Source organism: Mustela lutreola, chromosome 3, assembly GCF_030435805.1.
Source record: "Mustela lutreola isolate mMusLut2 chromosome 3, mMusLut2.pri, whole genome shotgun sequence".
Lineage (NCBI taxonomy): Eukaryota > Metazoa > Chordata > Mammalia > Carnivora > Mustelidae > Mustela > Mustela lutreola.
Genome location: NC_081292.1, coordinates 207291680 through 207306719, shown reverse-complemented (window position 1 = coordinate 207306719; position 15040 = coordinate 207291680). Strand labels below are relative to the sequence as shown.

The window sequence follows — 15040 nt, the reverse complement described above, 5'->3', positions numbered from 1 at the left end:
AAGTAAAACATCAGTGAAAGCAGATGCTGGCAGTCATGGTGTAGTGAGGCCGTGATGGCCCCGTTGTGAGCAGAAACTGTGAATAAGCATCTTCGAAGTAGACCAGCTGTGGGGTAGAAAGGGAGACAGCAGTTGGTAGCAGGCCCAGAAGAAGCCGAAGCATGGGCAGGGGATGAGCACGAGGATAGTGGAACCAGATAGGAAGCCTTCACTGTCTTGTGTTGCCTTGGCCTGATGCCACCTTCCACCCAGACTCACGCTGGGGTCCCAGCTTTGCTTGTAGCTTGCTGACGGGTTACTCAGGGACTCCTGGGCTGTTTCTTAGTGCAGCAGAACTCGGTGCTTGATGCAACTTGACGCATCTCTGTGCTGAGCAGTTGAAGGAATCTCTGTTCTACTGTCACAGACTTTGGCATGAAACTATCACTAATGGTGAGACCTTGGGCAAGTCTTTTTTTTCTTTTTAAGATTTTATTTATTCATTTGAAAAAGAGAGAGCCAGAGGGAAAGGGAGAAGCAGGTTCCCTGCTGAGCAGGCAGCCCGGTGATGTGGGACTGGATTCCAGGATCCTGAGATCATGATCTGAGCCAAAGGCAGACACTTAACCCACTGAGCAACCCAGTCCCCAACCTTGGGAATGTTTTTAAAACCTTTGAATGCCTTCGGTTCCTCCTCCTGTGAAAATAGGCTATTATTAGTATGAGTTATATATATATTTTATGTAAGTATCACAGGTATGTTCCTAGAGCTGTGTGCGAGGCGCACACACGAATGCCACTGTGTTGGGTAGAAGACCCAGACTGTAGGCTACACTGGTTATGGACCTCACACTTGTAATTTTTTCACTCAGGCATTTTTTCACAATTTTGAACTGTGTCTAGAGTGTTTGCTAGACCAAACTGTTTTTAAGAAAAACAAACAAGACAAAAGTCCTTTTCGAGGGAATCTGGGAAATCTTACAAATGGGTAATTGAAAACACTGTGGCACATAATGTCTTGTGATCAGATTCCCAGGGTCGGAGAGACCCAAGAAGGGCCATTTCCTCCTCATGAAGTAAATAGTGTGTTGTCATCTCTGAAGATTGGACCAGCTTGTCTTGTATAATCATTTTCTTGGGTTCCTAGGGTTTTAATATTAGTTTCATTGAGACGGACCTCATGTGCTCATCTGGTAACTCTTCAAGTCCCTGTATACAAAGGCCATTTTGTAAGACTTCAGCATTATAGGACCCTTTATGAATTTCGCTGAGACATTAGTGATATTGTAGGCTTTTGAAGCCTCACTTGGCTAGTCACGGTGGCCAGCAGGTTCCAGCAGAGCCAAACTGGTAGTTTCTGTGATCACAATAGGTGGGATTTATGGGACACTGGCTGTGCGTCGGGTGCTCTGTTTCCTGGTTGAACACAGAGTCCCGATTAACTCTCAAATTAGACAAAGGAGGAACCAGTGTCCTCCCTCTTGTTCAGGTGAGGAAACAGGCTCGGAGGAGTTAGATATATTACCCAGGTTCACACAAAACTGAAAAACTGCCTGGTAACTTGGAACCAAGGTTCACATAGCATTTCAAATGCATTTGAAGCATTAAGTTCTGTATGACGTAGAGTTTGTGTGAAGAGCTCAAGAATAAGTCGGTCTGTTTCAGCGTCTAACCCCCTCACTCCACGCACTCTATTTTTTTTTTTTTTTTTTTAAGATTTGTTTATTTATTTGAGAGAGCGAGAGAGAGCATGAGTGCATGCTTGTGAGCTGGGGTGGGGGGGTGGGCAGAGGAGAGAGTCCCAAGCAGAATCCCCAACGAGCGTGGAGCCTAATGCAGGGCTCGATCTCATGAGCCTGAGATCAGGATCTGAGGCAAAATCAAGAGTCAGATGCTTAACTGACTGAGCCACCAGGCACCCCGTTTTTTAAAGCTTTATTTATTTGAGAGAGAGCAAGAGAAAGAGAGAGCGTGCACGCGGACTCTGACTTCAGAACTAGTCTCAGACTCGATGGACTCATCTCCTCACCCTGACATTTGAGGCTCTCTGCCGTTGGAGCCAGTCTCGTTTCCTGGGCTGTTACTCACTGGAGGTCTGTGCTCTAGGCAGGCCGGCTCACTCCTGTCTTTGAAATCTGGGTGGGTAGGCCTTTGTGCCTCTCTCTCTGTTTTAATCCGTGTTGGAGCATCTGCCAGAATGTCCAAGACTGAACATATGCCAGTGTCTCTCTCTGCCTCTTGCTGTTTATCCACTTTTCCACCCGTGGACTTGGGCTGCCTCCGCCTTTTGCCGCGAGGTCAGTGCTGTGCTGGACCTGGGCGTACAGATAACCATTTTGAGTCTCTGGCAATTCATATTACTAAAAAAATTTTTTTGGAGACTACAACTGTCTTTGTGAAATTTTTTTGAAAAGAGGAGTTCAGTCATTACCTAAAACCTGAGTTCTCTTACGCCACTCTTTGGGGGAACATTACTTTATGTTGGTCATGCCCATCCTTTTAGACCTGCTCACATCTTTCGACTTTCTGGATCGTTTCTGGACCTCTGCAGTTCACAGGGACTGTTCCCTCACGTAGACCCAAAGCACTCACCTAGGCAATAAGAAGACAAATGACTTATCTAGCCAGGAATCGCTGAAATCTTATTTCATCCCCTTTTGTGGCTCGACAACTCTTTAAGTTTTATGTTTGATGATACAGAAGTCTTACCTTGTCAGTCTCACCCCCTAAGCTCTAATATAAGCCACTCAGGAGCACAGACCACAGGCGCGTCTTTGAGTTCCCACTATGCCTCACCCGATGTTGCGCATAAAGAAGGCCCTTAGTGACTGCCTTGCTCACTTCTTCAGAGGTTGTAGCCTGAGTTCTGTGGGAAGGGGCATTTTTACCTGGCTCCTGACCCATGCTGGATTTGAAGTGTTATCGCTGTGCTGTTGACAGTGGCTTGGATCCTGGGTTTTGGAGGAATCTTATGCATTCTTTAATACTTTGGGGGGACCATTTTAGGCTAACTTGTTAGCACTAAGTAAGATAATTCATGAAATGTTGCCTGTTGCCTTGCCACTCTCCTGGTTTATTTCTCTGATGTGCAAGGGTGATTTTTATACAGTGTCTTGCATGTCTTCATGATGGAGGTGCAAATTTTGTGTGCTGGGATAAACATTAAAAAAAAAAAACTTTTCTGTTGAGATAAGAAATTTTCCTGTAACTACATACTTTCCTCTCCCTTGTCCTTCTTCATTTAACCCTGGTGGCATGAGGGTTTCGGCGTCCTCAGGTCCTCAGATAGGAGGCTTCTACCCAAGAGAGGCCCTCTGTCATACAAAGGTGAAGATGCTCTTGGAAGTCGTTGGACGACCCGGGTTTCTACAATTTGGCATTTTGCTTGGTCCCTCTTCCCCAAGCTGTGCAGGCCTAACAAATAGCATGGATGGTGTGCTCTGAGGAAAAGAGAGTGGACTCGTGGCTCCTTGTCCTAGCTGCACTTGTGGTAGAAAATGTGTCAGACCACTTAACTTCTTTGTATTCTGTTGTTATGGGCAGTAAGATGGAGAGTGTCGGGGTGACTGAGGGAGAGTTTAGTAAAAAGGCGTTTAAGTGCATGTTTTATGCCAGCACCTTTTTTTAAATTATTATTATTTTAGATTTTATTTATTTGAGAGAGCAGAGCAAGCACAGATGGGGGAGGAGGGGGAGGGAGAAGCGACTCTTCCCAACCCCCTCCACTGAGCAGAGAGCCTGATGTGAGGCTTGGTTCCAGCACCCTGAGATTACGACCTGAGCTGAAGGCAGATGCTTTTAACCCACTGAGCCACATAGGCGCCCCTGTGTGAGCACTTTAATAGGTCTGGGGATGAGTTGCTCAGGAACTGTGGAGACTGGAACACAGATAACTAAAATTCATTCTGAAGTTGGTAGAGAAGCTGGTAGATAGGCAGATGGGGATGCCTGGTTAGAGCCTCCGCAAAGCAGGGGCTTTAAAAACAGAGTTTGAAAGAAATCAATATTGAAAGCAGCATCCAAGAAGTCAGGGTGGTGAAAACAAGTCATTGTGAGGTTTTCATATGTGTATTTTATGGTTTAATTATAATTTTATTTTCAATTTCATATGGAGAGTTGACATGTAAACTTTCAGAATTTAGGGCTTCTAAAGATCTTAATGTTGCCCGGGGAAGAACTGTGATGTGAAAGATGTGAAACTCTTCCGACTTTTCTTTGTACGTACACTGATGTTTGGTTCATTTAGCATTGTGGTCGAACGTGCGTACAGTGCCACGTAATTGAGACTTGAAGAATATCCAAACTGTGCTTCACTATTTAACTTGAAACTTTCTTTGGTTTCTTTTGGTTAGATACCATTCCAAAATGTATTGTGTATATCCTTGTCATCCAAACCAGAACACTGTCTCTCATGCTGTCCTTTGATGGCCGTGCTGTGTTGGCCCGGTGCTGGGTGATAAAGCACTCTGGCCAGCTGAGCCGGGCTGTTGGCTCTTACTCTAAATAGCTCTTTGTTTTGATGCTTTCAGAATTATTTTGATTGATGCTTTCAGAATTATTTTGATCTCTTACTCCTTTTTAAAATTTCATGCTTTGCTTCTCTTCCCCTCTGTCTCTTCCTTTTTCCATTAATGACCATTGTTTCTTCCCTTAGGGTAGGAGTTCTTTTTTTAAAGATTTATTTGTCATTTATTTATTTATATATTTATTATGTTATGTTATGTCATGTCAGTCACTTTACAGTACACCGTTAGTTTTCGATGTAGCGTTCCGTGATTCATTGTTTGCGTATAACACCCAGTGCTCCATGCAGCACGTGCGCTTAGTACCCGTCCCGGGCCTTACTCGTCTCCTCACCCCCTTCCCTCTGAAACCTTAGTTTGTTTCTCAGTCCACAATCCCCCATGGTTCATCTCCCCCTGTGATTTCCCACCCCCCTTCGTTTTTCTCTTCCTTTTCCTAATGTCCTCTGTGCTATTCCTTAAGCTCCACAAGTCAGTCAAACCATATGATAATTGACTCTCACTGCTTGACTTATTTCACTCAGCATAATCTCCTCCAGTCCCGTCCATATTGATACAAAAGCTGGGTATTCATCCTTTCTGATGGAGGCATAATACTCCATTGTATATGTGGACCATATCTTCTTTATCCATTCGTCCCTTGAAGGGCATCTTGGTCCTTTCCACAGTTTGGCGACCATGGCCATTGCTGCTATGAACATTGGGGTACAGATGGCCCTTCTTTTCACTACATCTGTATTTTTGGGGTAAATACCCAGTAGTGCAATTTCTGGGTCATAGGGTAGCTCCAGTCAACAAAACTAAGAGATAACCCCTGGAACAGGAAAAGGTATTTGCAAATGACACTACGGACAAAGGGCTGGTATCCAAGATCTAGAAGGATAGGAGTTCCCAACTCAGTTTATCAACTGTACGCAAACTGTTATAAACCTATCACATTTATGTTTTTTTCTGGGGAGAAGTTGTAAGTCCCATAGCTTTCATTGGCATTTCAGAGGGATTGACAGCTTGAAAAAGGTTAAGAACTGCTCTGTAGCAGTATTTGTTAAACTGTAAGTTTCAACCTGTTAATGTGTGATAAAAAACCACTTGGTGGATTAGGACCAGCAGTTTTTTTTAAAAAAACTGTAATGACTAGACTTGAACAAATACTATCAGTGTGTCTCAGATGGTAAGAGTATTCAGGATTTCATACATATGTGTGTACGTGTATATAATATGCACTCGAGCACACACACACTTCATCTTGATGAAAATTTATTTCTTACGGTGAGTCACAGTTGATCGTCTGAGACATACGGCTACAGAGTGGCCCCACTTTAGAGATGCTGCTGCTCTTCCTCTGTAGTGTGCTGAGTTTATTAGAAATGTGGCTAAGATGAAAGTAAGTGAGGCCAGAAGGATTTTCTCTCCTTTTAGAAATGTTTACAGAATTGATTACTTTGGAATATTTAGAGAAGAAAGTAAGATAGAAGGGTGGGTCTGGAGAGACACTGTCACGGTTGCTGCCACCATGATTAAAACACGGTTCTGTGGGTCCTGAAGGGGAAGACCACACGCTGTGGCTTTCACCTGTGGTTACACGTGACTTTTTCTGGGGAGACTTAAAAAATTGTTCTAAAAGATTTTATTTATTTATTTGACAGAGAGATAGCAAGAGAAAGCAGGAGACAGTGCGGGATGTTGAGGGGGGTGGTGAAGGGCAGAGCGAAAGGGAGAAGTAGGCACCCCACTGAGTGGGGAGGCCAGCACGGGGTTAGCCCCAGGACCCCGGCATCATGACCAGAGCCAAAGACAGAGTCTTAACTGATTGAGCCACAACTGGGGAGACCTTAAAAGATGCAAATGCCTGATCTTTGGGTTACATATATTGGGGGCCTTTCTTCTGCGTTCTGAATTGCTGGGTGCAAGTCCTCCAGGAAGGTTCTGTGGGTCCTGAATAGTTTTCTCTGTGATCACAATAGGAATATTCTTTTTTTTTTTTTTTTTTAAGATTTTATTTATTTATTTGACTGACAGAGATCACAAGCAGGCAGAGAGGCAGGCAGAGAGAGAAGAAGGGAAGCAGGCTCCCTGCTGAGCAGAGAGCCTGATGTGGGGCTTGATCCCAGGACCCTGAGATCACGACCTGAGCTGAAGGCAGAGGCTTTATTTAACCCACTGAGCCACCCAGGCGCCCCATAGGAATACTCTTGAGTATTATTTGGTTATTCACAAGGCATGTGTTCTGGAATGCTGCAGATATCTGAAATATGAAGACGGAGATTGTTTGGACTTAGGAGTGTTTGTGTATTCTTGATCTAATGTCTGCCCTTGAGAAATGAAAGATAAAGTTGGTAATCGAATGTGCCATTTATAAAAAGTTAGAGCTTTTTTTCTCTCTCCCCTTTTCTTTCCTCCTCGTTCCCTCCCCCACCCCCACCTTCCTTCTTCCTGCCCACCCCTCCTCACCCCACCCCTCCTCTCCCCTTTCCCCTCCCCCCCTTCACCTCCTTTTTCCTTCCTAGGCGGCAGAGGCTAGTCCCACAGGGCAGCAGGACTAAAGGGGGCTTTCCCGTGTCGTGGTGGTAGTGTGTGTGTGCCTGAGTCCTTGCGGGCGCCAGGGGCTGGGAACGTGGACGTGGTGAGCCGGGACGTGGCGGAGACGGTTAGGAGAGTAGTTAGGAGGAGGTTAGGAGGTTGATTGAGCAAATACATACATACATGCTAGGGAAATGAGAACCAGGCTTGTCTCTGTTAGAGAAGGGAGATAGAACCTAATTGGGAGATAGTCTGGGCCCTTACGGCGAAGAAGTCCCTTGCACTGTAATCTGCTTAATGGGAGAATCCGGATTCTGGTCGGAGTTTCTCTGGGTTCTTTGGGGCCGCAGGGACGAAATTGAGAGATGAGCGCAGCCATCGAAGTGGTCTGCTGAGAGATGAACTGAGCCGCGGGAGGCCTTTTGTGGGCCCAGTTGGTGCAGGCACTGTCCGAGCTGGACACAGGTGACACACACGTTACCAGTCAAGTGAGTGAGTGGAACTCGGGGCGGGGGGTGGGGTACAGGGGATGATGTTTGTTGCTCCCTTTTGTAAAGATCTATAAGCTTTGCTTTTTTTCCTCCTTTTTTTCTCCGTGACATATTCAGAATAAACTGGACACACCCAGCCCTTAATACTTACTACTGGACTCTAAGAAACCCTGTGTCCTGTCTCCAACCTCTTAATGCCAACGGCTGCTGAATGAGTTAGTGCAGAGTTCTTTTTAGAGCCCGGTGCAATAAGCAGATACCAACTTTAAATAATATACCGTGGCTTGTTAGAAAAATAATGTCTTCTTATTTGTAAGCCCAGATGTTAATTGACGTGAACATGAACTGCTGGTACTGTTGTCCTGATCCCCGGAGAGGAGGTGCAGTCCGGTACCGCAGTGCCCGCATGTGAAGTGCAGAGCTGCCAGGGCCAGCGTGGAATCCTAAGCCCCGCGCGGCCGGGCAGCTGCAGTGAGGAACCCTTCTGTGTCTCCGGAAAGTCGGACTGTGACGCAACATTGGAGTTACTCTGTTGACACAGAGTGGGAACATTTAAATCTTTGACGAACGCACATAGACCCTTCAAGGAAGAAACCCACAAGCAGCAAGGGCAGGCGTCCTGGTAGAGGACAGGCCGAGTGAGGCATTCGAGATTAGAGGCTCGGTGTCTGGAACATGTACACAAACTAGCGAGGAGAGAGAGTGCCGTTTCTCGCCCTGTTTCCTTGTTTTAGGTTGATAAAAGCTTGTCCTGCTTGACTGCTTTTCTGCTTCGTCCTGAGCCATGTTGGGGTACCGGTAATTGTTGCTGTAACAAACCAGCTCCCCAAATTAGTGGCCTAGAACAACAACTATTTATTTGTGCCCCTTTCTCTGGGGTAGCAATTTCGGTGGACTTGAGCTTGCTCTGTCTCTTGCCGGTCTCAGCCGGGATCATGCGTCTGACTTGAGGCCTCTGGTGGCCTGACTGGGGCTGGTTGGCTTGGGATGGCTTCGCTCCGAGCCGGGCGCCAGGCTCTGCAGCTCAGGGCACCCAGCCATGCGTGGGGCTCAGGCCCATTCACATCCTGGCTTCCAGTCACGGCCATGAAATAGGGGTTCATCCTGCGCAAGTACTTTTCAAGCCTCTGCTGTGTGTCATCTTGTAATGTCCCGCTGGACATTGGATAGTCAGGTCACATGGACAAGTCCAAGTTGAAGGCTGGAGGAATAAACTATCTCTTGATAGAAAGAGTGGCAAAGTTAGATTTCAGAGGGTTATGCCTGCAAGGGTGGAAGGGTTGTTCTGGCCAGCTTTGCAAACAGTGTCCCACAGTGGGAACCTGCAGGGAAACGGTAGAGTAAGGATTTGTTTGGTGGCAACACGTGGCATGGAGGTTTCATAACATATCGGGCACTGGAAACAGTGTACTTGCGACTAGAGTTGAGCAGAAGAAGAGTTCTGGGAGAGTGACTTTCTTAGTGACAAACGGCCCCGTTAAAGCCTATCATTCGGTTTACAAGTCTCGACGGGGCATCCTCAGTGGGCCAGGCCTTTTTGAGGTGACAGGGAGAGAACGGGGTGGGGGGGGCGGGGAGAATTCCTAATTCAGTATGTATAAAATTCACAAGTAACAAAGAGAAGCTTATAACCCAGTTGTGTGGCTTTTGATTTTGGGTTTGAGGCAGCAAAGTTGTTCTCTGTCAGAATGCTACGGAGGCAGATTTTTATCAAGAATTTAGCCACCGGGAAGTTTGGTTTTAAAGAACAACTTGACCATTGGTTTCTCTGCCAACAGCAAATATTTGTCTCAGTTATTATATTCTAGAAATTACCTAAAAAAGGGCAGTCTTGTGCTTTTCTATTGAAGAAGGCCGATCTTTTAATCAACAGATATTAAAGGAATAACTGGTCATTACATTTTCGTATATACCAGTGTTGCTAATTCTGGTATATTCGTTAGAAGCGATTATGCCCGTTACTCAGTCTCCAGCATCTCCCACTTACTTGCCCAGGTAGGCTGGAGTGGGAAGAAACCTTTTAGAAAACGTGGAAAGTTGGGAAACTTGGAATCTTGTCAGGCCAGATTAATTGGTCCTCCTGATAGAATGTCAGAAATGAATGTCAGAAATAAATGTAGAAAATTGCGTGGGAACAGAGTTTTCTTTCACAACAGTGGCCTTGCCTATGCTTGACAGGATGAAAAAGTATGTGTAGAGATGACCTGTTCAGTTTTCTGGGTTGGAAGAGAAAGTCTTTTGTAGTTAAAATAACTGTGACCCATGTTTTAAAAAAAAAAAAAAAAAAAAAGTCAGCACACTCACACTGCTCTGTTTTCTATTCTGTTCAGTTTTCTAGAAGGATCTGACAATCTTGAATCCAGTGGTGGCAATATGGGAAAAACCTGTTGCTCTGAAAATGCCACCCTTTGTTGCATGACACTGGAAGGGTGGGGAAGTTAGAACTGACTCTTTTCCCTTCTTTTTTTCTTTCACCTCTCTCTTTAAAAAAAAAAAAAAAAATCCCTTAGGTATTACTGTTCATGTCTCCACACTACCCCCAACCCATGATGTTGAAACTGAAAGGAAAAACGAAGCCACTAAAATGAGTTCCAGTTACGTGACTTTTGCTCACAGCCTGCTAGTCTTTGTACAGAATGAGCTGAACCAGACTACTCTTGCTGCCGGGAATCCAGATCAAAATGAAAGGGAAGATTAATAGCGTTCCACTTTGTAGTGTGAGAGGGTTCCTGTCTGCGAAAATACAGCATCGATCCCTTCAGAAGTCCATTTGCATTCCACATTGAATTTAAATTTGACATTAAATGGATTCTCCTTTAGAAAATACATTTAAATTCTGATGTTATAATATGTTAGATAGAATATGAGATTATGTTGTTCCAACACCCAAGGGATAACTATGGCTGTCATATGGGGCCGTAAGCTGTCTGCGCCCACTGGAGAGATTGACAGGCTGGGGTAAGGCCAGCCCCAAAGTAGAGGGTCTGGCTGATAGGTCTGGATGTGGTTCAGACGGCGTGAGACCCTGGGTTACAGTGGATTGAAACAGCAGGGCAGAGATGAGAGAAGGAGGCACCGGTTCTAACCGGAGTAAGGGAAAGCATAGCTGTTGCTCAAAATTAGCTGTGGTGGTGACGAAATTTTTGGCAAGTGTGACAGGACTGTGGAGAACTCTTATCCAGGATCATAAATTAATCTGGAGATTTACTTTGAAAGGTATTTTCAACATATAAATCTGTGCCTTCCATTTATCAGCAAAATGAATAAACATTATTGACCGTCTGTCTTTGGAGATATTAAGTGTTCTTGAAAAATATGAATGGTCAAGCAGTAGAACCAGTTTTCTTTTTAAAAGGGTGAAGCCATGAGTCGCTGAGATTTAAGATGTTAAAACACATCCTGTGTAATAATGAGGGTATTTTTTGTTCTCTCTTTTGCAGACATACATTGGAAGCGTGGTTATATCCGTTAACCCATACCGGTCCTTGCCCATTTATTCACCAGAGAAAGTAGAAGATTACAGGAACAGGAATTTTTATGAACTGAGCCCTCACATGTAAGTATGGGATTAAAGCATCGAGTTTCTCTTTCACTGCAGAGACGTGTAGTGGACAGATGTGTCCAGCTGTTTCCTTTGAGTCTCAGGAAAATGTTTTCGTCATTTTTAAAAATAAGATGGAGGAATGTGAAAGTTAATTGTTAGGCCCTCATTTTAAATTTCAAAAAAGTCAGAATACTTCATTTGGCGTCAGGCTCTTTAAGTTCTGAAATATTTGGGCTCAGTATGTAAAATATGTTCTGCTGCAAATTATATGTAAGTAGCAGCTGCTGCTAATTATTTTTGCAAATAAAACAGGAATGCTCATTGTTTATTCTTTTAAAGAGCCCAGGCAGCATTTTCGTGGGGTAGGTCAGGAAGGATCCCGAGTGTTGGGTTGTGTAATGGTTTTGAGTGAAAAGAGAGAGTCATACCTTCGGTTAGTAATCTTCACAGACTCTGACATCATTCACCAAATGTGTGCATGAGGCCCACGGTTTCACCTTCCCGGAAGCCAGTTGCTTGTTTGATTTTTTTCCTGAAGGTCACTCGTTAGTGTAAAGAATTCCTGTAAGTAACAATCGACAGTAATTACATAGCACCAGGGTTGAAGAGCCCTGAACGGAAGCGGAAGAGCCCGCAGACTTCTGGCCGTGGTCTTGCAGAACAGCATTTTCTCTCTCTGATTGAAGACGAGCTGTTATTTTTGACAGAAAATAAAATCTTAATAGTTAAAGCATATGGATATCCTAGTCTTAGATGTTTCTCTTGATAGCATGGCACATCCTGACATTTTTGGCCTGTTTGGAACTACAAATGTAAGGACTCCCTGAGCACGGTTGCTGAAAGCTAAATACTGTCTATTTTGCCGACCAAGTGGGTTCTGATTGTTCTGGTTTTTTTCTACGAGTAAGATTTTGCAAGTCATCTTGTTTCGTTTTGCCTGGAGAAAAATAAACTCTTGAAATTTGTTTTATAAAATTCTCTCTGTTGTAGTTAAGTCACTGTAATGAAATCCTTTATTTGATGACTGAATCTCTGTCTTAAATTCAAGGCCTTAAAACCACGCTTCCCAAAGTCAGATGCTTAGATCAGGGTGGTAGGGTCCCTCAGGAGCTTATGCAACCTCTGGTCTCCTAGGCTTACCTCTAACAAGCCGGGAATCCTGTTTCTCACAAGCTTTCCGGGTGCTCCTTGCGTCCACGCGGGTCTGAGAGCGCGCTGCCTCCGGTAGGCGGTCACCGGCGTTGGCCCCCCCTTCACTGCTTGTAGCAAATCATGATCATTCCTGCAAGGAATCTTCATAATGTAATAATGGCTTGTATTTATTGCGTATTTACATGCATGATAACTCATTTTATTCTCAAAATAATTCCGTGAGGTGTAAAGACGGTTACAAATGGGGAAATTTTCCCAAAGCCACGCAGCTCACGGGAGGGGAGCCCGGCTATGGACACAGTCATCGGCTGCGCACCTCAGCTAGAAACGGGCTCTGTCGTTGTCTTGGTGGGGCTCCTTCTCTGGGTCTCTGTCCGCATCCCAGGCCCTCCAAGGTAACCTTAGTGGTGCCTCACTTTATCTCCAGCCAGCGTGTCTTTCTTCCGTCGCAGCCTTGATCTCCAGTTTGGGGATGTTTAGATACGGAACAGATGTCTATTCTAGAACACAGAAGTTCATGCTCTGTAATAGCCGTTTATCCCCACCCCGGGAAGATTTCCGAGTCTGTGGCACGCTATCCTCCTATGCCCCCTAACTTCAGCGACAGTCAGCTGTAAGATAAATACCCAGGGTGCTTAGAATAAAGACAAAATCTTTTTTTTTTTTCTTTTACTCAGTAAATGTTTATTAGATTGAGTTAGGCAACAAGACTTTTCACCATAGTCTCTGAAACACCGTCCTGGGGTGGCCGTGCAAGGTCCAAGTTTACGTAATGAATCTGAACTCGCCAGATTTGAGTCCGGCGGTCCTGCCCATCTCGCCTCGTCCTTCACGGCCTCGCCGCCGCCGTCCCACCGGTCCTATTTGCACATCCTGTGCCTTCTGCCTGGAATGTTCTTCCCTCCTTCTTCCCCAGGGCGACTCCTGTTCTTCCTTCGTCCTCAGATTGCCTTAGACCTCCCCAGGGAAGAGCGGTCCCTCGCCCCCTCTGGCCAAGGTCAGAGGCATTGCCCTTGTCACAGTTGCAGTTGAACGCTGCTTTATGGGATTTTTTGATTCGCGTCAGCCTCAGCTGCTGTGCGGCTCACCGTAACATTATCAGCACCTCAGGGTAAGTTAAGTGCTGAGAGTGTGTTGAGTAGGACTTGGGTTCCAGTCCCAGCACTTCCACTCACATGCTATGTAATCTTGAGCAAATTGGAAAAAAAAAAAAAAAAAAAAAACCACTTCAACTCAGAACTTAAGCAGTTTGCTCTGTTCAGTGGGAAAATAATGATTAACTTCTAGGATTCTTGGGAGGGGTAGATACCTAGTAGCTATTTAGATAATATAATTACCCGATATAGGTCAGGTGCTTAGTCTGGAATGGACCACAGCCCTCTAGGAAGGGAGAGCAGCTGCGCTCACCAGGGCTAAGTGTAGTTATTGTAATAATGAGAAGTACAGGACACATTTCGAGCATCCTAACATGCCCTTTCTTACCAGTTTCTCCTCCATCGTGGGCTGTTTACCACTTCCTTTATTTATTTAAGGATTATTTATTTCAGAGAGCAAGAGAGAGAGAAAGCTCGTGTGGGAGGGTTAGAAGGAGGGGGAGAGAGAATCTCAAGCCGACTCGGTGCTGAGCAGGGAGCACGACGCCCAGTCTCAGGACCCTGAGATCCCCACCCAAGCCGAAACCAAGAGTCGATGCTTAACCAGCTGTGCCACCCAGGCGCCCCTCCACTTCCCTTTAAAGCATTTTTCCTGAGTCATTCCTTGTAAGTGTCCAACTTTGATAGTGTCTGAAATGGGGTCAGTGCTAGCTGGGTTTCCTACTAAAACCTAGTCTGACATTCTCAAATAGGAATTTTGCAGTATAATAAGGTAGATGATTTAGGCTTTTGATGTATTGTAACCATAACTGTTTCAAGAACTTGATCCCAATTTCAATAAAAAATGTAAATAGCTGCTCAGACCATGTATACTTTGAAAATTTTGCCAATTAATTTACCCCAGATGACATTTGGAATTTAATTTGACTTGGTGTTGACTGTTAGTCTTCAAAAACACCCAGGTTCTTTCCTTTATAGCTCATGTGTTTTTGAAAGTTGTCCAGAAATGATCTTTCTCTTTAAATTTCAGATCATTGAAAAATATTTACATTTCATGTAGGTACATGACTTTGAGATAGTGTCCGTGTATAGATGAATAAAATGAAAATAAACAGTGATTTCGTATGTAAATTCCTTTTCGAGGGTGTTTTTACGTCGTCTTCTTCACTCCTACTACATACCCTGTCTCTACGGTTAAAACCTTGCCAGTCTCCTCAGGGCTGTTCTGAAAGCTCAGTGCACACGTGACTTCCGCCTGAGTTACCTGAACCCTCCCCCCTGTGTTTCTGTGTCATCCTCTTTAATGAGATGGAAGCTTCTGTGGGTCAGGATCCTTCCCCTGCATACGTCTGTGGCTTTTTCATTGCTTTTCTCTTAAGAGCTCGGTGACTACGGAACAAAAGCGGTTTTAAATAATTTTTCATTTCATCTTATCTGTGTTATCTCATTGCTGGTATTTCAGTGAACTCAAACCGTTCTTAGTAGGATATTTACAGTGTTAATTAAAAATTTCATGGCGTATAATGAGAATTTCTTCTCCTTCTGATAAAAAAGAAAGTTAATACTTAATATCATTTTCTGGTGCTCTTTAAATCCTGAATGTTCAGGTTCCGTTTATTCGTGATCTAGAGCACCTTTACCATCTGATAGAGTGTCTAGCCGACGGAGCACAGCGACACGGAAGGAAGAGTGTGTTGTGACCAGTGTCCCCTCTTGGTGGTCGCAGCCCAAGAGCCA

At 44.7% G+C, this 15040-nt stretch overlaps 1 protein-coding gene across 3 annotated transcripts in view; it reads left to right on the top strand.

Annotated features, from left to right (window-relative positions):
- The window catches only part of MYO1B (myosin IB), a 176285-nt gene that overhangs the window by 39650 nt on the left and 121595 nt on the right, over window positions 1–15040 (top strand). For all 3 annotated transcript variants that reach the window (XM_059168555.1, XM_059168554.1, XM_059168553.1), the window contains exon 3: window positions 10954–11069. In XM_059168555.1, the coding sequence (XP_059024538.1) occupies window positions 10954–11069 (116 nt within the window). The remainder of the gene's footprint in view (window positions 1–10953; window positions 11070–15040) is intronic.